The 20601-nt window shown below is 56.5% G+C and overlaps 7 protein-coding genes across 7 annotated transcripts; 2 read left to right on the top strand and 5 right to left on the bottom strand.

Annotated features, from left to right (window-relative positions):
• Positions 1-7: 7 nt before the first annotated feature.
• Positions 8-2034, top strand: CDEST_02305 (Putative ribosomal RNA large subunit methyltransferase K/L-like, methyltransferase). The gene is made up of 4 exons (XM_062918464.1): positions 8-278; positions 610-1457; positions 1568-1773; positions 1873-2034. The coding sequence occupies exons 1-4, from the start codon at positions 165-167 to the stop codon at positions 2031-2033; spliced, it is 1329 nt and encodes a 442-aa protein (XP_062774515.1). The 5' UTR covers positions 8-164; the 3' UTR covers position 2034.
• Position 2035: 1 nt separating this feature from the next.
• CDEST_02304 (Putative vacuolar import/degradation protein Vid24) lies at positions 2036-4701 on the bottom strand. The gene is made up of 4 exons (XM_062918463.1): positions 3316-4701; positions 3103-3253; positions 2670-3027; positions 2036-2560 (listed from the first exon to the last, which is right to left on the bottom strand). The coding sequence occupies exons 1-4, from the start codon at positions 3883-3885 to the stop codon at positions 2494-2496; spliced, it is 1146 nt and encodes a 381-aa protein (XP_062774514.1). The 5' UTR covers positions 3886-4701; the 3' UTR covers positions 2036-2493.
• Positions 4702-7435: 2734 nt separating this feature from the next.
• Positions 7436-8682, bottom strand: CDEST_02303 (Putative Mago nashi protein). Its single transcript, XM_062918462.1, has 6 exons — positions 8508-8682; positions 8417-8454; positions 8257-8352; positions 8134-8197; positions 7995-8082; positions 7436-7937 (listed from the first exon to the last, which is right to left on the bottom strand). Exons 1-6 carry the CDS (start codon positions 8543-8545, stop codon positions 7797-7799), a joined length of 465 nt encoding a protein of 154 aa, XP_062774513.1. The 5' UTR covers positions 8546-8682; the 3' UTR covers positions 7436-7796.
• A 210-nt stretch (positions 8683-8892) lies between these two features.
• CDEST_02302 (Putative clathrin/coatomer adaptor, adaptin-like, coatomer beta subunit, armadillo-like helical) lies at positions 8893-12650 on the top strand. Its single transcript, XM_062918461.1, has 5 exons — positions 8893-9006; positions 9126-9563; positions 9630-10050; positions 10104-12099; positions 12152-12650. The coding sequence occupies exons 2-5, from the start codon at positions 9259-9261 to the stop codon at positions 12298-12300; spliced, it is 2871 nt and encodes a 956-aa protein (XP_062774512.1). The 5' UTR covers positions 8893-9006; positions 9126-9258; the 3' UTR covers positions 12301-12650.
• Positions 12651-12761: 111 nt separating this feature from the next.
• CDEST_02301 (Putative Ubiquitin domain-containing protein 1/2) lies at positions 12762-15242 on the bottom strand. Its single transcript, XM_062918460.1, has 3 exons — positions 14583-15242; positions 13694-14482; positions 12762-13634 (listed from the first exon to the last, which is right to left on the bottom strand). Exons 1-3 carry the CDS (start codon positions 14583-14585, stop codon positions 13512-13514), a joined length of 915 nt encoding a protein of 304 aa, XP_062774511.1. The 5' UTR covers positions 14586-15242; the 3' UTR covers positions 12762-13511.
• A 514-nt stretch (positions 15243-15756) lies between these two features.
• On the bottom strand, positions 15757-18020 carry CDEST_02300 (Putative SET domain-containing protein). Its single transcript, XM_062918459.1, has 3 exons — positions 17812-18020; positions 17263-17731; positions 15757-17154 (listed from the first exon to the last, which is right to left on the bottom strand). Exons 1-3 carry the CDS (start codon positions 17884-17886, stop codon positions 16682-16684), a joined length of 1017 nt encoding a protein of 338 aa, XP_062774510.1. The 5' UTR covers positions 17887-18020; the 3' UTR covers positions 15757-16681.
• Positions 18021-18530: 510 nt separating this feature from the next.
• On the bottom strand, positions 18531-19631 carry CDEST_02299 (Putative WD40/YVTN repeat-like-containing domain superfamily; the record flags this gene model as incomplete). Its single annotated transcript, XM_062918458.1, has 1 exon — positions 18531-19631. The coding sequence occupies one exon, from the start codon at positions 19629-19631 to the stop codon at positions 18531-18533; it is 1101 nt and encodes a 366-aa protein (XP_062774509.1).
• Between the last annotated feature and the right edge of the window lie 970 nt (positions 19632-20601).

Here is a 20601-nt window from a genome sequence, read left to right as displayed (position 1 = left end):
CGAGGGGCACTTTTTTTTTTAACCACCCCGCGCTCCGGACCTGCATTCTGCATTTTTCTCGGCTGCCCCTCCTCCCTCACTCAGTCTCTGAGTGAGTGGCACTTCGGACCCGAGTACACGACCCGGCGCAACACGGCCAGGGACAGAACCGGTGACGGCCCAGCATGGAGTACCTCGTCCGCTTCTCGCAGGCCCACGAGTCCTTCCGGCTCCCGGAGTTGCAGGCCCTCGCCGACCTGGAGGGGATCGACATGAAGGTGGTCGAGTACAGCCCTGATGTGAGTCTTCTTCAATAGTGTGTTTTTGGTGATGGTCTCGTGAGAGGTTCTCGAGTGAGCTTTGTCCCACCGTATCTGTAATCATATTTCAAAAAAGAAGTAAACTCTGCATTGGGAATTGGGTCGTTCGTCATAAGGATGTTTCTTGTCTTTGGTCCAATAAACGTTGAAGCATCAACAAGATCTTACTCTCACTCTCATCTCATCTCATTTCCTGATAACACACACACACACACACACACACCTTTCATGAGATTCGCACTCCGCACTATCAACCAACCCAAGTATCGCTTCAAACGCAGACCTGGCTAACAAAAGTACAAAAAAACAGTCCCCCTTCTGCATAATTACCCTCCCGTCCCCCTCCCTCGCCCCTCGTCTCATCGCCCGCTCCCTTCTCACACAGTCGATCCACCTCCTCCTTGCCTCGGCGCCCTCTCACGAAGGCATCCACGAGGCCCTCAGGCCATCCGTCGACTCCCCGACGCCGACCTCCTTCGACTGGTCTGCCGTCTCGGCCTCCTCCTTCAAGTTCTCCCTCGATACCTACCAGACCTCCCGCCCGCACGCTGAGTTCGTCGCCCTCATCAACGCCTTCCGCTACCTGCCCCTCCGCGGGCCCATCAACCTCAAGACGCCCGACATCGAGCTCACAATCTTCGAGGACTGGGACCTCCACGGCCCGGCCCCGAAGCGCGTCCACTTCGGCCGTCACCTCGCCTCTGGCGCCCGCCACCTGTCTCTCACCTACGACCTCAAGAAGCGGGGGTACATCAGCACCACCTCCATGGACTCGGAGCTCGCCCTTGTCACCGCGAACCTCGCCCACGCCGCGCCCGGCAGGCTCTTCTACGACCCCTTCGTCGGCACAGGCTCCTTCCCCATCGCCTGCGCCCACTTCGGCGCCCTCGGCTTCGGCAGCGACATCGACGGCCGCAGCATCCGCGGCGCCGGCGGGGACCGCAGCGTCAGGGGCAACTTTGCGCAGTACGGCCTGCTGGACCGCGTCGGTGAGTTCTGGACCGCCGACCTGACCAACACCCCCGTCAGGAAGACCCGGTGGCTCGACGGCATCGTGTGCGATCCGCCGTACGGCGTGAGGGAGGGTCTGCGCGTGTTGGGGTGCAGGGATCCGGAGAAGACGCCGTGGGTCGTCGAGGCCGGGAAGCAGCGGTACAAGTAAGTTGTTGATGACCACCGACTTCGCCTTTACTGGTGGCCCTTTTGCCCCTTATTTCCACGAAATCCCTTGTTCCCCCCACCGACGAACCTCGTCTAACATCCCCCAGATCGGGAGACTTCATCGCCCCGAAGAAACCGTACAGCTTTCTCGTCATGCTCGACGACATCCTCCAGTTCGCCTCCGACACCCTCGTCGACGGCGGCCGCCTCTCCTTCTGGATGCCCACCGCCAACGACGAGGACCAGGAGATCCCCACGCCGCAACACCCTCGCCTCGAGATCGTCGTCACGTGTGTGCAGCCCTTCAACAAATGTGAGTTTCTCTTTTGCAGACTGTCTTGCCTATCACGACTTGTCTTCGTTTCACGATTGCTTCTGTCAATCGTCTTGCTAACCTGACTTTCTGTCCAAGGGTCTCGGAGACTCATCACATACCGGCGCATCCCCGACAGCCAGGTTGATCCAGAGAAGCTGGCCGCCTATAAGCGCACATTCGTAGCGGGAACAACGGCAGATGAGCTGAACCCTTTCCGAAAGGGTTACTTCACCAAATTCGAAAAAGAGGAAGCCTAGCGATAGAGGAGGAGGAAGAAGAAGAAGTAGAGGAAGAAAAAAAAGCCATGTACAGCCCCTCCTAGAAAAAGAAAAAAACTTTGAAAGAGACCCATTCTCCTTTGATGATGCCTTGTCCGTGCCTGATAAGAAATACTATGAATATGTTTGTGTATCTCTCTCACTCTCTCCCTCTCCTCCTCCCCCCCTTCTCCGTACCTAGGTGTCGTAACCCTCCCTATCGTGGCCGGCCTTGAACTATTCCTCCTTATACCCAAGGCGCACCAAGGCATCGTCATTTGATATCATTTGCAAAATCAAAAAGACGAGAAAATGAAAAGAGAAAAAAAGTGGGAGTGGGATGCGTCCAAGCAGATATACTCCCGCGCGCTGCATGAGGCTGCAGTCGCGCTTGTGCCTCCTTCACTACAGCCCGCCGAGCCCCGCGGCTTCCAAGGTAGCCGGTCTGGGTCTCGGAATCTCATCTGAATTCCATGGCACCGAAGCAGCCCCTATCCTCCACGTGCTTGAGCTCGAGCTGTTGAAACCTGGTGGCGGCAGTTTTGTTAGCGAACCAAGGAGAAAAAAGCAAGCAGGAAAAAAAAAAAAAAAAGGGAGGGACCAAGGAGCAAGTTCGGGGCAATCGTCGGCACGTACTTTTCACTTTTGGAGTGGAAGTAGATCCCACTCACTTCACCCTTGATTTGGTTGAAGCAAATGTAGTAGAAGCCCTCGAAGCTGGCGCCGGAAATGGTACGCACGCGGTGGTCGGGGACGAGGAAGTGTTCCTTCCAGCGCATAAAGATATTCTCGCGCTGGGCGACGTCACGGATCACCACAGGGCCCTTGCGCGCCTGCTTCTGGAACGGGCGGAAGGCGTTGAACTTGGCCCAGTGATTCAGGTCGATCTTGTCGGTGGCGCCCCAGCTCTCGTGGTTGGTGATGAAGCTGTATTTCGTGCCAATGATTTCGCCCTCAAAGTACGTCGTCAATGTGGGGTGGTCTTCGGTGAGGCCTGCATGTACGCATACGCGCACAGAGTTTAGCAAACGGTTACATGAGGGGGGGCGGGGAAGCCAGCCGTTCGTACCTTGGATTCGCAAGTATCCGCACAGGAAGGATTCCCTCAGGTCGACGTGCTTGATTTCGACCTGCACGTCGTACACCTGTCGTTCCGATTGTTGTGTCCCGTGGAACTTGCTCCCAGGGCGCAAGAACGATGATGCAGTTGCCGGAATGACCTGTCGCATGTCAGTTGACAGTGCAATCGATAAAACGTGTATATGCATCGCCAGATACGTACCCGCATGTTAGAAAAGTCTGGACCCATGGACGGAGCCATGAGCTCCTCTTCCCATACGCCGTCGGCATCCAAGTCCACGCCCTTGCTGTCGTCGTGCAACGATGTTGGCGACAGGCTGGGATCGCCATGCCGCCTCGTGCCATCTTGTCGGGACGTCCTTGACCTGTCACCGGCCAAGTGGCCCTCCTCGTCGGACTCGGCATGCTTGAACGACTCCATATCTGCCGCCGGCGACGAGTGGGCGGTGCCGGTGCCGCCCGACTGCGGCCTCGGTGACATCGTGGTGGAGCGGGAGGAGGACACGGCGGATGTGGGCTCGTCGTCGATGATGACCTCAGTGCTCATGCCCTCGGCTTGCGACATTAGAGCGCTGACAGGGGCGGGGGAAGCGTCCTCGTCCATGCGGTCGTCGTGATGGGTGTCCATCTCGGCAGGGCCCTGGTTTGCATCGGTAGGCGGGCGCCAGCTGCGTTGCGGGGTTCGTGAGCTGCTGTCTTCAGGACATGTCGAGAAACTGTGGGATCGGGGTGAATGAGGGTCGGGAGGAGGATTGGATGAAGGAGTGGGCATGTTGGGCGGGAGGAAGTTCGGGGTCGCGTGTCGTCGAGTGCGGCGGGTGGTGGAGATGTCGATGTCGGGCGATGGGGTTTGGTCGCGTCAACGGGGAACGGAACGGCTGCGGCTTTACCGCCGGCAGGGGTGGTAGGGGGGCTCCGCAATGATGGCAGCAGGGGGACAAGAGGAGCTTTGGGGTTAAGTAATGGATTGAGGGTTGTTGGTCGGTGTTTTGAAGGCGCAGTGGCAGGCGACGTCAGGGTTCGTTTGCGAGCGATCGCGGGTTCGTGTGTGACTCGGTCGAAAGGATGATGAAGAGAAGCGATCCAGGCCAGTTGCTAGTTGGAGCAGTCGGTGACACAAGGGCCTACAAAATCACAGGCCTGACAAGCGAGAGATAGCGGTCGGGGGAGGCTCGAGAAGGGTATTGGTCGAGACGAATATTACCCCAGGAACCCGCAGGAGACTGAGTTCGCGGGGACAGGTCGTAGAGAGAAGTTGCCGATGTTGGTTGATGGGAGTTGTCATCCGCAAAGGTCAAAGCAAGTCGATGATGTGTAAAGCTCGTCGCAGATGACAAAGTCTTTTGGCTTTGAGGGAATAATATCGAGTGCAGGACGACAACAGCAGCAGCAAGTGCAACAGATGGGTGGATGGATGACTGATGTGACAGAAGCGAAATCGGTCGAGGCAGACTGGAAGTGGAAGAAATGGAAGTGGCTGCACGCAGCAGCAGCAGTAGCAGCAGCAGCAGCAGCAGCAACGGCAGTAGCAACGGCACCGGTTGGAATGACAGCGGAAGGGGGGGTGATTGTCGGGTTGGGGGAAGGGAGACAGATACACCCAGACGCATACAGACAGACAGGAACACGGAGGCCTGGAGGGACTGGACAGTATCTGTACCTACAGACAGTACGTACACTTTATCGTTAGAAAGGGTGCCGGGACGGGGGTGTAATGGGAATGAGAGAAATGGGGGTGACCGGGAAGGAGGGACGACGACGAGGAGGGATGGGATGGGACGGGAAGGGCCTCAGCTGCGTCGATTGGACACAGGGCGGCATTGATGATGAGGGGTTTGGCTTCTTTCTGTCTGTATTCTTCAACTGGGGCATCATTACAAGTTGGTGTATCATGACATGAGACTGAGTGGCTTGAACCCCCGTTGGAAGCAAAGGCAATCTACCACGGCGACTTACACCAATCCCTATTTTTTTCTTCCTTTCCTGGAAAGAATGTAGATGAGAGTAAGCGTACCTACATGAAATGGGGGTCAATGAGTGAGTGAGAATGCGCGAGAGAGTGGGTAAGGGTCAAGGGCCAAGACAGAGGCGGGCGGAAGACGGGGGAGGCAGGTGCAGTCAATGCATTGCAGCCGATGACGCCTGCGTCCCCCGCCTTCTGTCTGCCCACAACCTTCTCTCCACCATCACTCACCATCGCCATCACCATGAACATCACCACCACCATCAACTAGACTTTCAGTGCAGGGAAAAAGTGGAAAGGAAGAAAAATTAGGAGCAGAAGAAAATGGGGACAGCAAGCCACAGAGAGGGCCACGCATCGTTTACCGCTAGCCACGTTGGAAGGGGGCCCGACATGTGTCATTTCTCCGCTGTCACGCCTTGCCCGCCGCAAAATGTGGTTTGCGCCTCTTTTCTCTCCCTCTTGTCTGTCTGTCTGTCTGTCACTCTTCCTTCTGCCACTCCATCTCGTCTGCTACCGCTGTCGCTGTCGCTTCAGGCGGCTCGACCCTGCCACGCGCTGGCTGGATGTGGTGCGCTACCTGGGCCAACTGGTCTAGCCCGTCTAGCTGACGGCATTATGCCCACCGTCTGCAGATAGTGTGGCTTGAAGGCTTGGAGGAACAGCCTGCTGGGCCGCAAGCGTCGCAGGGACCCTGGGACACATCACTCAATGGGACCGCTGGCCGCTGGCCGACATGGCAACTGGCAGCAGCGAACCGTCGCCAGCCCCGCCAACTCACGCACACGCACATAACTTGCAACTGACGCCCTGCCTAGCGCTTCTCTCCCTCTGCCACTCACTCCCTCACTCACAAACCAACTCATCACCCACTCACTCATCCACTCGCACCGAAAACGAACCCACTGAGACGAAACCTCGGCGGTCTGTCTGCATGCACTGAGAAACCTCGCGTGCCCTGTTGCTCCCCTGTCCCGTTTCTGCATCAGCATGCGGTTCTGTTTTTCTTAGGGGTCAAGGCTTTGTCTTTCGTCGGGCTTGCGGGCTCTTCTCAGCGCCCGTTTCCCTCCTCGTCCAGCCTTCGCGACGGGACGGAGGCTTCGGCAGGGCGCTGAATGCATCTCGCTGCGAGCACAGACTGGGGCCAAACTCTGTGCTCCTGCAGCGACTCTCTTTTCCATTTTCCTGCATCAGGCCCTCAGACACTGTCCAAGCACCCTCTCTCATGATCTCATTTCGCGCCTACACTAACCAACTAGCACATGCTCGTGGAGCTGTAACCCCAGCCTTAAATTGCACTGGGGTTAGTCAAAGTCTGCCGTTCAGCCTCCCACCTGGCCTTTGAAGCCTCATCTTGAGCTCTCGTCCACAGCTCTCGTCCACAGCTCTAGTCCAGACGGGCAGGCAACTCCCAAGTCAGGTCTCAGCCTCATGTGAAGAGGGCTGTGCAAGTTGGCACATTCATCCCTTACTCGCCAAATACCCCTCCGTATGAGTCCTACTCCAACAGCTAGCCCCTTGCCATCATCTGTGAACCCCCTATCCTCGCATTCTTTGTGCTGCCGGTCTGCTGTTCTGCTGTTGTCAAGTGTCTCTGAGCATCAAGGTGCCGCCGTATGATGGATGCATCTACAAAAACGAAGTACAATATTCGCCCCTGTTCCAGATGAAAGCTCTGTCGAGTGCTCGGCATCACCCGAAAGGAATGCTTAAAGAGACCTTGGACGCGCCCGTAGTGTCTCGAGTTTCCCGTGTATCAAACTTTGAGAGTCATCGCAGCCACCCACACACCCCTTCGCATGAGAGGCACTTTGGGATCGGCATCGCCGCCAAACGCGCCGCCAACGTCTGCCCTGTTCTTCCATGCCTTCTTCTGGCGCGATCCCAACGCCGGGCACCAGCGCAACCCGCCACGCCATCAACGACCTTTCCCCCTGCAAGCCTTGTCGGCTACCTAGGTAGTGCAACGAACAGCCCGCAACAGCCGCCGTTCGTCCCAGCCAAGGTGCTTGTAAGTTGCACAGAGGAACACAACTTGCCTAGTGTCGAACGGCACCCGTTCCCCGGGTCTAACCCGGATTTATCGCCGTTCGCCTGGCATGCGAACCGCAACACCTCAGTTCCTCGAACCAAGTGCGACAGACATCCCAATTCAGAAGGACGATCTGACCGAGTACCTGCCCCTATTTTCTGACAGCGGGCTGCATGTCACTTACGATAGAAGACAAAAAATAAAGAGGTCATACGCAACTACGCGCCTCCTGCGTTTCGTCGTCATTCCGCGCCGCAACTCTTTGGATCTCACGTCGAGTGTGGAGGGGGCTCGTGCGTGCTTGCATTTAAAATAGTAAGCAAACAAAGGCGAAAAACATATCTCGTAAATTTTTTTTCCAGGGGACACATGACCGCAGGTCATGCAGTCTCGTCAAGTCTACCTCAAAATATGGGACGACGGGCAGGACTCCTGAATTGTCCGCCTGCCCGTCCGTCCGTTCGCCAGCTCATCGTCTGAGCTGGAAGGGTCCAAGAACCCTCACCTCCATGCGTCCAACATGCGTGTTTTTCTCATCTTCTAGAAAGAGAGGAAAATTGTTGCGCCGCAGGTCACATGCGGTCTTTCGTCATGGTTGTCTCGTAGCCCCCCTCACGTGGGAACCGCTGGCCAGTTGTCCCGGGTATCTCCAATTTCCTCGTTGTCGCCGCCATCAACATCGTCCCGTTTAGATGGGCTTGATCTTGAAGTGCAGGGCAATCAGGCTGAAAACCAGAGCCTTCAGATCCTGCACTAGATAGTAGAACACTCGCAGTCCTTCGGGGTCGGCCGACTCGGTCACGTCGACCAGTGACCCAATCTTAGCGGTCTGTACGAGACATGTCAGCCCAGTTCTTGAGATACCAACGAAGCCATCGTCACCCACCTCGAAAGAAATGTGGTCGTTGCCCAGCCGAATCTCGAGTTCTTGGCGTCCGTCTTTGTTCTTTTGTGGCCACTTGGAGTCGTCTTCCCTTCACAGTGTGTCAGCGGTATCGGGGTGCAGTCCGTTGCGGAAGCCGTACTTCATGATCTCGCTTGTCTTGATGATGCGCTTGATCTCGTCAATGATAAGAGCGCTGACGCACACTAAGTTTCCCTAGTTAGTCATGTGCATTGCTATTTCGAAGTCGTCATCGGCGTCGTACTCTCTTTGCGAATCAGGCTGTCGTTTCGGTAGTTGGAGTTGTTCGCGTAACGCGCAACTGCGCTTCTTCCATCGCCGAGAACGCGGAAGTCGAATTCTGAGGACCATCGTCAGAACTCAAGGTCGAGGGATCGGTCAAGTGATGGTGGGGTCGCTGTTACCCAGGAACTCGTGTCCGAACCGTCCAGAATGGCCAGAGCTATTTTCCGGTCAGCCAAATCTCTCTAGCGCTCGGTAAGAAGTGATACATACTAGTATCGGAGGTAAAACTGATCAGTAGGGGCCGCCATCGTTGCGGCTGTGGTTGACAATAACAATGTCGGTGGTGTCTTGTCGCGGCTGGTGTCTTCGAGCTGCAAGGCTGGAGACTTGAGAATGCGAGAAAAGCGGGATGGTCCCCCCCCCCGTACTACCGGCCGAGTGCCAGTGACGGCGGCGTGGCAGGGGTCCTGAATCGAGGTGGTCCAAGCTCCGACCAATTGGGGAGCTTCATCAAGAGAGACTCAATCCAGGGATTGTCCGGCATCTTTAATCCGTTCCGTGGTTCAGGGTCCCACCAAAATCACGTGGGCTTTCGCTTAGTGACACCTGTTCGGCGCCCAGGGACAGATATTCACGAATGGGCCAGATAGAGAGGCCAGCCGCGAAGCCGTATATCGGATCGAATTGCTCCCCAAACAGCACAACTGGGCGACACATTTCCATCTGAGTCTTGCGTGGAAAGAGGACAGTTTGAACGGATGGTCTGAAAGTTCGTCATTTCCCCCCCATAAAGGTTTCCCCCCCTTGAACCCACCAAGCAAGCGTGTATGTACCTTCACACAGCGTAAGCTTCCCTTAGCTAACACGTATTCCGCCCCGTCCCCCTAGGCCGTCCAATCCCCACCGCCCAGGTTCGATACATCCCACTCGAACACTACACCCCCCGACTTCCCCCTTGAACACTGTCCTCAACCTCACCGCGCCGGCACTTCGCCAGCAAACACCACAGCAACTGCCCACGATGGCCTCCTTTCTGGAAAATGCGTACAGCTTGGTGCACCAGGACAATGCTGCCGACATCCCTTCCCTGTCCGACCTGCGCACGCAGCTCGAGAAGGGCACCGACGAGAGCAAGGTCGAGACCATGAAGCGCATTCTCACCATCATGCTCAACGGCGACCCGATGCCTAACCTGCTCATGCACATCATCCGATTCGTTATGCCCTCGAAGCACAAGGCTCTGAAGAAGCTCCTGTACTTTTACTACGAGATCTGCCCCAAGCTGGACTCCAATGGCAAGCTCAAGCAGGAGATGATCTTGGTCTGGTTCGTGGCTTGGCCTATCGTCCCTTAGAGCTGCAATACCCCCCCTTGCTAACACTTTGGCCTCAGCAACGGTATCAGAAACGACCTGCAGCACCCCAACGAGTACATCCGAGGAAACACCCTCCGTTTCCTGTGCAAGCTTAGGGAACCCGAGCTCATTGAGCCTCTGCTTTCGTCCGCGAGACAATGCCTCGAGCACCGCCACGCCTACGTCCGCAAGAACGCCGTCTTCGCCGTCTCCTCCATCTACACACACTCCGCCTCCCTGATCCCCGATGCCTCCGACCTCATCGCCACCTTCCTCGAAGCCGAGAACGACGCAACATGCAAGCGCAACGCCTTCGCCGCGCTGGCGTCCATCGACCACGAAAAGGCCCTGCTCTACCTGAGCACCGTATTCGAGGGTATTCCGAACGCAGAGGAGCTTCTGCAGCTCGTCGAACTCGAGTTCATTCGCAAGGATGCCGTCCAAAACTCGCAGAACAAGGTAGGATTCCTAGAAGGACTGGGGGCTAGGGGCACATACCTAACCCGAAGCAGGCGCGGTATCTCAGACTCATTTTCGACCTCCTCGAAGCAAACGCCTCGACCGTCGTGTACGAAGCCGCTTCTTCATTAACCGCCCTCACCAACAATCCTGTCGCTGTCAAGGCCGCGGCCGCCAAGTTCATCGAGCTCAGCATTAAGGAGGCGGACAACAACGTTAAGCTCATCGTGCTGGACCGGGTCGACCAGCTGCGGAAAAAGAACGAGGGTATCCTGGACGACTTAGTTATGGAAATTCTCCGCGTCCTCTCTAGCCCCGACATTGATGTTCGACGCAAGGCCCTGGACATTGCTCTCGAGATGGTGTCGAGCAAGAACGTCGAGGAGGTTGTCCTCTTGCTCAAGAAGGAGCTGTCCAAGACCGTCGACCAGGAGTACGAGAAGAACACCGAGTACCGTCAACTCCTCATCCACACCATCCATCAGTGCGCCATCAAGTTCTCCGAGGTTGCTGCTAGCGTCGTCGACCTGCTAATGGACTTCATCGCCGACTTCAACAACACCTCCGCCGTCGATGTCATCAACTTTGTGAAGGAGGTCGTCGAGAAGTTCCCCAACCTGCGCAAGCCCATCGTCCAGAGGCTGGTTGCTACCCTGAGCGAGGTGCGCGCCGGAAAGGTGTATAGGGGAATCATGTGGATTATAGGAGAATATTCCCTGGAGGAGCGCGACATCAGGGATGCGTGGAGGAGCATTCGTGCCAGCCTTGGCGAGATCCCGATTCTCGCTTCGGAACAACGACTTCTTGACGGTGACGGCGACGAGGAAAACAAGGAGCAGGTCAACGGCCACTCCAAGCCCGCGGCACCCACCGGCTCCCGAAAGGTCCTTGCCGACGGTACTTACGCTACCGAGACGGCGCTCACCAGCCAGTCTGCTGTGGCTGCCAAGTTGGAAGCCGTCAAGGCTGCCCAGAAGCCTCCTCTGCGCCAGCTCATCCTCGACGGCGACTACTACCTCGCAACCGTTCTCTCCGCCACCCTGGTGAAGCTGGTCATGCGCCATGCTGAGATCTCTGCCGAGTCCGCTCGTACCAATGCACTTCGGGGTGAGGCCATGCTCATCATGATTTCCATCATCCGTGTCGGACAGTCGCAATTCGTCAAGGCCCCTATCGACGAGGACTCTGTGGACCGCATCATGTCTTGTGTGCGGTCATTGTCTGAGTTCACCCAGAACAAGGAACTCGAGACTGTTTACCTCGACGATACCCGGAAGGCGTTCAGGGCGATGGTCCAGGCCGAGGAGAAGAAAAAGGCTGCCAAGGAGGCTGTCGAGAAGGCCAAGACAGCCATCCAGGTCGACGACGTTGTCCAGATCCGCCAGCTGTCCAAGAAGAACGCCAACGATGGACTGGATGAGATTGAAGTCGACCTGGAAAGGGCAACCGGCGGAGAGGCCACCGCAGAGGATCTGTCATCCAAGCTCAGCCGCGTTGTCCAGCTGACCGGTTTCTCCGACCCCGTCTACGCCGAGGCCTACGTTAAGGTGCACCAGTTCGACATCGTCTTGGACGTGCTGCTGGTCAACCAGACCATGGAGACGCTGCAGAACCTGTCAGTCGAGTTTGCTACTCTTGGTGATCTCAAGGTTGTCGAGCGCCCGACGACACAGAATCTGGGTCCCCATGACTTCCACAACGTCCAGTGCACTATCAAGGTCTCCTCCACGGATACCGGCGTCATCTTCGGCAACGTTGTCTACGACGGCGCCCACTCTACGGACACTAATGTCGTCATCCTCAACGATCTCCACGTTGACATTATGGACTACATTCAGCCCGCAACGTGCACCGAGACGCAGTTCCGCACGATGTGGACCGAGTTTGAGTGGGAGAACAAGGTCAACATCAACTCCAAGGCCAAGTCTCTCCGCGATTTCCTCGAACAGCTGATGGCAGCGACCAACATGAACTGCCTGACCCCGGAGGCCAGCATGAAGGGCGACTGCCAGTTCCTGAGCGCGAACCTATACGCTCGCAGCGTTTTCGGTAAGTCCTTTGGGTCACTGAACATCTAGATCATTTATGCTAACAACCGTAGGCGAGGACGCTCTGGCCAACTTGAGCATCGAAAAGGAGGGCGAGGACGGACCCATCACCGGCTTCGTCAGAATAAGAAGCAGATCGCAGGGCCTGGCCTTGAGCCTGGGTTCCCTCAAGGGCCTCAACAAGATCGGCTCGGCGGCATAAAGGGGTTGATAGGCCGATTTTGGTGTTATATATCGAAACAGCAGTGTTGGTTGCCCCGGCTGCCTAGGGGCCTAGGCCCGTGGGTGTAATGAGAGCCAAGGAGGTGCCGTGATGACTCCGAAACCAAAAGCAAAGACACGGTTCGTTGGGAAGGGGAGCAACTGACGGCTGGCTCAGTTGGAGCGGCTGTCATTGTTGAAATGGGGAACGATTAGGGAAGAGGGAGGGGCGAAGTCTTGTCTGTGTTTTTCTTCCCTCGGCTTCTCCCCTTCTCTCTCTCGTTTTTGGTTAGAGTAAAAAGTGCAGCCCGGTCAGGCGTCATGAGTAGGTAGAAATGAGATGTTCTTCATGTTCCATTCGGGCTTCGCAAGTTGATTGGTGATGAGGACGACATGTCCCTATTAGTCGGAACTTGCCCCATGACATTTCACATACGGCATCGAAAGGAGAAAGTCCAAGACTGGGATGAGACACATCTTGGTATTATTAGTCCTGAGCGGACCCCTATGCCTCCCTTCAAGTTACCCGGAGAGTGGCAGATCAGACTGGTTAAAGTGACCACTATTAAGAACTAGAGAGAATTAAGAGAGGAGAATTACAAACTCTTGCAGTGACGTGACTTTTTTTATAACAAACAGACGCCATGCAATGGCTAGCCAAATCAACAACATTTAAGGATGAAAGGGATCAAGGCTTCCATATCTCCCTCATCCTTGCCAACGCCGCATTTACCTGAACAAAGAAGCCAGGAAACTAGCAAAAAAACAACAGAGTAAAAAGAGTCTTGGACCGCAATGAAAGGGGTATTTGTCCAGACTCTGAGAGAGAGAGAGAGAGAGAGAAAGAGAGAGAGAGAGAGATAGGAGAGGGGGAACAGAGATCAGACCAAAGGACAAGGTGTACTGATATAAGAAGTCCATGTGACATGTGAGAGAGCGCTGAAAGGGGTGTATGGTGTGTAGGTTGAGAGTTGTCAGGCACAGACAGCTTCTGATGAAGTATGAGTGCCGTTCAAGTGCGCGCCTAATGTCTGTGGCACGCTGCTTAGACTTGGCAGCGGCCAGCACACTCCCTCACTCCTCGCTGTTCCCAGCGCCTGCAGGCGAGGAAAGAGGGCTAGGGGGGTTGGATCTGATGCGAGTCCTGACGACGCGCAGGCTGACAAACAACCAGGGCGCGCACTGAATCATCGGAGACTGTCCCCGATGATGCTATCGGTCGAAGACGAGGGCATTTACCACATGACCCTCCTGCCAGCCCTGTTCGACGAGGGAGAGGTTCTCCTTGAGAATCCTGCCCATGTAGGCAATGCGGACCTTTTTGGCGGTGGCAAGCTGGTGCCTTTGTCAGATGAAATACAAACAGAGGGGGGTTTTGCAACAGGCCGACTTACGCCTGACTCTTCCTGGATCTTTCGGGCAACGACTCTGACGGTGTCCGACTTGAGGAAGCTGATGGTGACGTCGCGGGCGGTCTCGCTGAGGCGGGCCAGCACGGAGAGCTGGTCTCGGGCGTCGACGACGGCCTTACCCTTCTCCTCCCTGCGGCGGAGGTTGTCGTCCTCGTCGAGGTCCTCGGTGGTCTCGTCGCCGCCGGCGAGGTCGTCCTTGAGGTCTGCGGTGGAGAGGGCCTCGTCGGCGACGGTGACGTCGTCCTCGACGAGGTTGGTGGGGTCTGCGACGAGCCACTCGGAGAGCGGGTAGTAGTTGCCCAGCTGGTCGTAGGCGCCCTGGGCGAGGTCGCCCGTGGGGAGGGTGATCTCGGCGGCATCGAGGATGCCCTGGGCGGTGGCGAGGCCGTCGGTGCCGTCGGCGGCGGCGCCCTGGGCGACGGGGTCCCAGAGGACCTCGAGGGCGGCGCGCAGGGACTGCCAGACCTCGGGCCGTCCGGTGACGCGGGTGTCGAAGAAGTCGGCGCGCTCGCGGTCGAGAGCGGCGCGGGTCCAGGCGCGGCCCTTAGAGGCCCAGACGTGGCGGCGCAGGGGCTTGTTGATGTGCTTGTCGAGGGGCATGTGCGAGTGGCGGCCGCGGCGGCGGCCCGAGGAGGTCTGTGTGGTCTCGGCGGCGGAGGCGTCGCGGGAGCCAGAGGTTGCGGCGACGGCGCGGTTAGTGGCTCGCGCGGAGTCCGTGTTGGTCGGATCCGGGTACGGGCCGTCGGCGTCGAGGCGGGAAGCGCAGCAGCCCTATGGGACGTGATGTTAGTCTGAGAGCTTCGTGGCGGCTGTTGGGCGGACGTGGTCTCTGTTGGTACGGGAAGAGGAACGAGGGGCAGGGTAGAGATACCATTTTGTCAGAGCCTCAACGTGGGTGGAAGGGAAGGGGAGCAAATGTATGCGCAGTGGTCTAGCAGGTCGCGATGATTCGTGCCATCGCCTGGGACCGTCTTGGTGGTGATGTGCAGCTCGTCGGGGGGTTGACGGGGGTGTGAGCAGTAAGCTGAATGGGCGCAAGTAATCACAAGCACAGAGACGTGTGTCTGTGTGACTTTGCGACAGAGCAAACGAGGAGGAGTAAGGATGGAAAGAAGGATCGGGAGAAAAATGAGGAGAGGAGAAGATCGGGCGACAGTCGATGGAAGGTCTGGACCCCGGCTTGGTTACTGTGTAGTGCTGGACCTGTAGTGTTGCTGGTTCGTTGGTTGGTTGGTTGGTTGATGCACCGGGTCGTTGGTGTAACGTGATGGATTGCCGGACGACGAGGCGGGAAGATGGGGAGTAGAGAATGGAAGAAAAGAAGGTGGTAGTGAGCGAGCGCGCGCGCGCGTGTGTGTCTACCTTGGGGAGGAGGGACTAGGTTCGGGTTGGTGGTGACGGAGCGCGTCCTTCAGTGCCTGCAGTTCCCCGGAAGAGGATCTCGGGAAGCGGGCAGGGGGGTTCATCGACTGCGAGAAACGCTGGAGACGCCTTAGAGGATTGCTTGTTTTTTGTTTTTGGTAATGGCAAACTCGCTTAGGGCCGCCTGAGGTCTGGACCTCGACTTTTCGTTCTTTTCTTTTCTTTCCCTTTTATCCCTATTCACATTTGTCAATCATGTTTTTCCGTTTTTCTACAATATTTCCCGCTCGCAGGACAAACAAACTTCCCGAATCAAGCATTTCCATTCCATTCCGTCCAAGTCCCCCCGTTCGCACGTGGCCCTCTCTTTGTCCCGATCAACGCTTGTGAATGACAATGGAACCAACCGAGACAACTGATCAGCCCAAACCCAGCCTGGCGGTGTCTTGCTCTTCGAATCCTTCCCCCCCTTCCCTCTCCAGTTTTTTTCCTCTTCATCATAAGTGCCTTGGCGAGATCCATCATAAAGTCGGCCCAAAACAGGGGTTATCCCCGGCATTTTTAGGCCTGTCCCACTCTTCTGACTCCGGGATGCCCTTGGTTCTATGCTCGATGTCTCCTTGATTCAAGTTGAACGAACCGCCGAACACCTCATACACTGTGACACTGATGAGTGATCGATAGATGACCGGACAAGCCCGGAAGACACTCAACCCGTGATGGGTAGCAGTGCCTCATCATTCACATTACGAGAACTTACTTCATGGCAACAGGATGTCACCCACGACAATTGCAACAGCAAAGCCCCAATAAGCGGAGTCAGGCCCGGCATGTCTCGTATCACGCTTGACGAACCCAACCGAGATGCCGCTGCCGGCTTTCGGTTCCCTTGACCGCGCCGCTTTGGGCCCAAGGTCGCTTTACTTGACTAACACGATCCATACGCCTCTTTCCCAACACCGCATCCGCAACCTCTCCAATCTCCATGCTGTGGTGCTTGAGTCGCATTGATTACGTTTTGTCACTATTTTCCCATGACATAATGAGAATGCCCTCCCTGCCTGCGATTAACTTGCGGATTTGGCCGTTCTTGATGTCGGATCTCTCTCTCTCTCTCTCTCTCTCTCTCTCTCTCTCTCTCTCTCTCTCTCTCTCTCTCTCTCTCTCTCTCTCTAACATTCCTCTTGCCAAACGAATCCCGGACGCACCGGCTATTTCTGAAGACCCAACTCGCGTGCCCTTCATCAATCCCACGGAGCCTCCGTGTCATGCCGTTTCGGCACCCACCTGGCCCAGGTCACCCGGTCCAGTCTTTCCTTACACTATTCCTTACCCGCCGCACACCCCCTGGTTTGTATCCATCCGGGCCCCAGTCTTCAGTCTCTCTGCGTCGGCACCTCTTACCCGCCAAACGGCAGATCAACGGTCGCGGCCGATGACGTTGGAATCGTCCGTCATAGACAGCGGCCCGGACGGTCCAGCCGGGTCGGGTTTGTTGTCGATCGGTCGTTGGGCGCCGCAACACTAACTGACTGCATGTACCGCCTCCTGGGTTGGATTACAACAGGTTGCCGCCGCCTCGGGTCGCACCCATCGATGGCCGATTGATCACCATAGGAATTTACGGCAGTTCTTGGCGCCGCAAAGACACCGCACCATGTCGCCCTGCTTGCGCTTGTCCTTGGCGTCGTCATCCTCTTCGCTGACGCCGTCGACGTAGTCGAACGTTAGCTGCTCGCCCCGCGGTATGTCCCGCAGAGCGAACATGGCGATGTCGTGGATGTGCTTGTCGGCGTGATCCCCCACGCGCGCAAAGATGCGCAGGTTCGGCTCGCACGAGTGGTTGATAAACCGCGTCGGCCCAGACATGAACTCGCCGTCCACCTCGAGCGGCGGGCCGCGAAGCCGCACGTCCGGCGAGTCCTTGTCCGTGAACTTGTCCAGCGCGAAGAGGTAGACGTCCTTGCGCTCCGCAATGCTGGACGCGTTGCGCCGCCGCTGTGCCTCCTGCGGCGTGATGATCTCCCCAATGTACTTGTCGACAAACTGGCCCTTCTTGATGTCCACAAGCGAGCGCACCCCTGTTATGCCAACCCGTCAGCCAGAACACAGGTACCACTACTACCAATACTACTACTATTACTACTACTACTACTCGTGCAGCACGTGTCGGGGGCAAGGAAGCTTACCCCATCCCGTCTTCTCCGTCCGGAAAATCTGCAGAGGCACCTTGCGACCTCTCTCGACCACGCGGTTCGGGCAGTTCTCGGCGCACGCGCAGCCTTCATGGCATTCGTACACGGGCCGCTTCGAGTGCAGAAACTTGCTGCGCAGAAGACCGGCCTTTACGCCGTGCATGTGGTACATGTAAACCTTGTTCCTCTTGTAACCCTCGTCGTCCGAGGCGTCTTCCTGCTCTTGCAGGCAGAGGCAGCCGCTGTACTGGCACTCTTCGACGTCGTCGCACTCGCAGCCGGTGCGGAAACTATCCTCAGCGGCTTGGACGCCGGCCCCGAGCTTCGATTGCTGCAGGAACCGGAACGTTGGCGGAATGACGGCGTCGTCTACTTCGTTTACGATCGTAATGGGGTACTGCTTGTGCGTGGGAAACGATCGGATCTGGCACCAATGGCAGTTCTCCTGTTCCTTTTCGAGAGCCTGCGCGAATAACGAGTGACAAGTCAGTTTAAGATTGCCGCCACGGAGAGCAAGACGTGGATGGGAGGTTTGCGCATTACCCTGGCGGATGACTTTGTAACGGTCGCCTCACGGGCGCCGTGGTGGAAGAAGTGGCGTTCAGTTGCCGCCTCCATGTTGTCAGCTATTCGTGCGAGGGATGAGTGTCCGTGGAAACATCCCAGAGGTGAGGAAGTGCGCGTTGTTGGTAAACAGCCGCAACCTGCTCATGGCGGTTCGAATCGTGCCCCGCTGGGCAAAAGAGGCAACGGGGAAGGGAAGGTTGACCGACCACTTTACGCGACGCGTCCCGCAAACGCACTTCCACGCACGGTCCATCAACGGAAATCTCGCTGAGTCAAGTCCCGAAAGTGGGGCCGTTCCGGTCATCAGCCGGTTGCATCGCTGGGACGGATCCTGCCTTCGACCTCAACGGAGTCAGCAAGATGTCGCTGTCATTCCGGCTCTGAGTCAAGCACTTTCCCTCAAACCACGCTACGTCTTAGTTGGCATATGTCATTGAGAACAGCAGTGACGAAGGTACTAGCTGCACGCCAACGATACATACTACTTACTCCCTAGGCTTAACCAGCATGTGATTAATTGTTCTTGGGACGCCAGAAGGGCAGATAGAGAAGCCTATGCCGTTTTAATGACACAGAAAGTTATCAAGGTTCCCGGCGGAGGTAAACGTTGACCGGCTCATTTGAATGGTATAATCTTGCAAGCAGACGCCAGGTTGTTCAGACTATTTCTTCAAACTACGTGTGTGACTACTTGCTTAAGAGACCGGGTTTAAGTCCGTCACGTCAACTGGCCACTCGAATCCCAAAAACGTCACTCGGCCGGAAGAAAGTCCTAGGGCATGCAAATCACCATACGCGGTCGGGCACGTAGGCCGGTAGTCCGGCGGGAGCCATAGAGCCTTCTCTCCGTCTCGAGTGACCCAGTCTTCTTTCAAACACGTCCGCATCGCTGGCTCCTCCGGCTGAGACTCTTGACTGGGGGTCCCCGCGGCCGTGTCGAACCATCGTCCGCCGGCTCGGAGATGCCGGCTGTCCGCGGAAAAAGCCAGCGATGTCACATGCTGGTGGATATCAAATCGCCGGATGGGCGATCCATTCTGTGCTTCCCAAAGGTACACAATCCTATCGCTCGCCGCAGCTGCGACCAAGAAGGCGTCCGGGGATAGAGTCACCGTGGTCACCCAGTCGACGTGGCCCCTGAGAGGCCGTATACACTCGCCTGCGGCGGCGTCCCAGATACGGACCGTCATGTCGTTGGACGCAGACGCGACCTTCGTGCCGTCGGCCGAGAAGACGGCGGAATTGACTCGCCGGGTGTGGCCTGTTAGCGTTTGCAGAGGCCCACCTGTGGCAATTTCCCAGACCCGGACCGTCTTGTCGTTTGAAGCGGAGGTGAGCCTGGTGCTGTCAAGCGAGAAGGCCACAGCACGTACGCTTCCGATGTGGCCCTCGAGCGTGTGCATCACTGCTCCTGTCACCGAGTCCCAGATCTTTACCGTCTTGTCGCTCGAGATGGATGCGAGGACTTTGCCGTCGGGCGAAAATGCCACCTCCCTGATTGCGCCGATGTGGCCGTCGTTAACGTTTGGTACGCGGGCCAGGCCTGAGATGATCTCGGCATCCCATATCCGCACCGTTTTGTCGTGGGAGGCAGTCGCAAAGAGTCTGCCGTTGGACGAGAAAGCCACACTGTCGACCCAGTCGCGGTGACCCTCAAGGGTTCGTAGGTGGTGACCGGTGTAGGGATCCCACACCCGTACTGTCGTATCGCTCGAGGCGGATACAAGCATCCTTCCGTCCGGAGAGAATGCCACAGCGAAAACGGCTCCATTGTCGTCTTCTAGCCTTTTCATCATGGCAGAAGATGAGAGCTTCCAGATGATGACGCTTTTATCATGAGAGGCCGACGCGAGGAGTTCAGTGTCAGGTCACATTTGGATATTTTCTGACCGGACAACTTGAGGGAGACGTACCAGCCGGCGCATCGTGCAAAGATCGTCCATCCTACGGCTCGCCTCCCGTTGTGTGACGATGATACTCTAGCATTGTCGGAGAATATGCAGCAAACCAACCCCGAGTAACGAAAGCATCCACGCGATGTATAGAAGCCCATTGGCGTTCAAAACCCTCCCACATGAAACCTGAAGAGGCTTTAGTGAATCGCGACTCGCGAGTGGCCGGTGTCCTCGGCTGAGGCTCAATCATTCATCAGATACAACAATGGGACAAACTGACCCACCCACTCCGCCTTATAGAGTTTGCAATAATGCAGATATACCCGAAACTTGATCTTGGTGAACGTCAACTCACGAGCCGGCCCAGCGGCGAATTCACCATTCTTTTTAACCCGACTTCAACCAACAGTTGCTGTGCGCTGTAACATGCTGATGGAATGCTTCAAATATAACAAATTAAAGTGAGCTATGATGTGAATAGCCTCTATGGTTCACGCAGAAGGCTCAAAGATGAGGAAGAGCCTGGGTCGCTTTTAGACAACCCGAAGATTCTTTATCCAACAGCCTGTAGTCTCGAAATGGCCATCTCTTAGCCTTTCTGAATAGATACCCTGCGGCTGATCTGCATGCCCAAATAGCATAAACAGGTCGGCTTGCACGATCTCAAACAGCAGTTACAGCCGACATTGAGCACCCACAAGGCTAAACTCTCACAATGACTCGATCGTTTGTAAGAGTCATTGCGAATGAAGATCTGCGGGTGAAGGCCGAGTCTCAGCTAGTTTATTATTAGACGTACTAACGGAGTAACACATCACAGCAACACACAGGGTTGTGGAGTAGCTCGTAGCCTAATTGAGTATATGGTCGA

Source organism: Colletotrichum destructivum, chromosome 2, assembly GCF_034447905.1.
Source record: "Colletotrichum destructivum chromosome 2, complete sequence".
NCBI lineage: Eukaryota > Fungi > Ascomycota > Sordariomycetes > Glomerellales > Glomerellaceae > Colletotrichum > Colletotrichum destructivum.
Note: the sequence above shows the minus strand (reverse complement) of the source record. Positions and strands in the feature narration are given on the sequence as shown.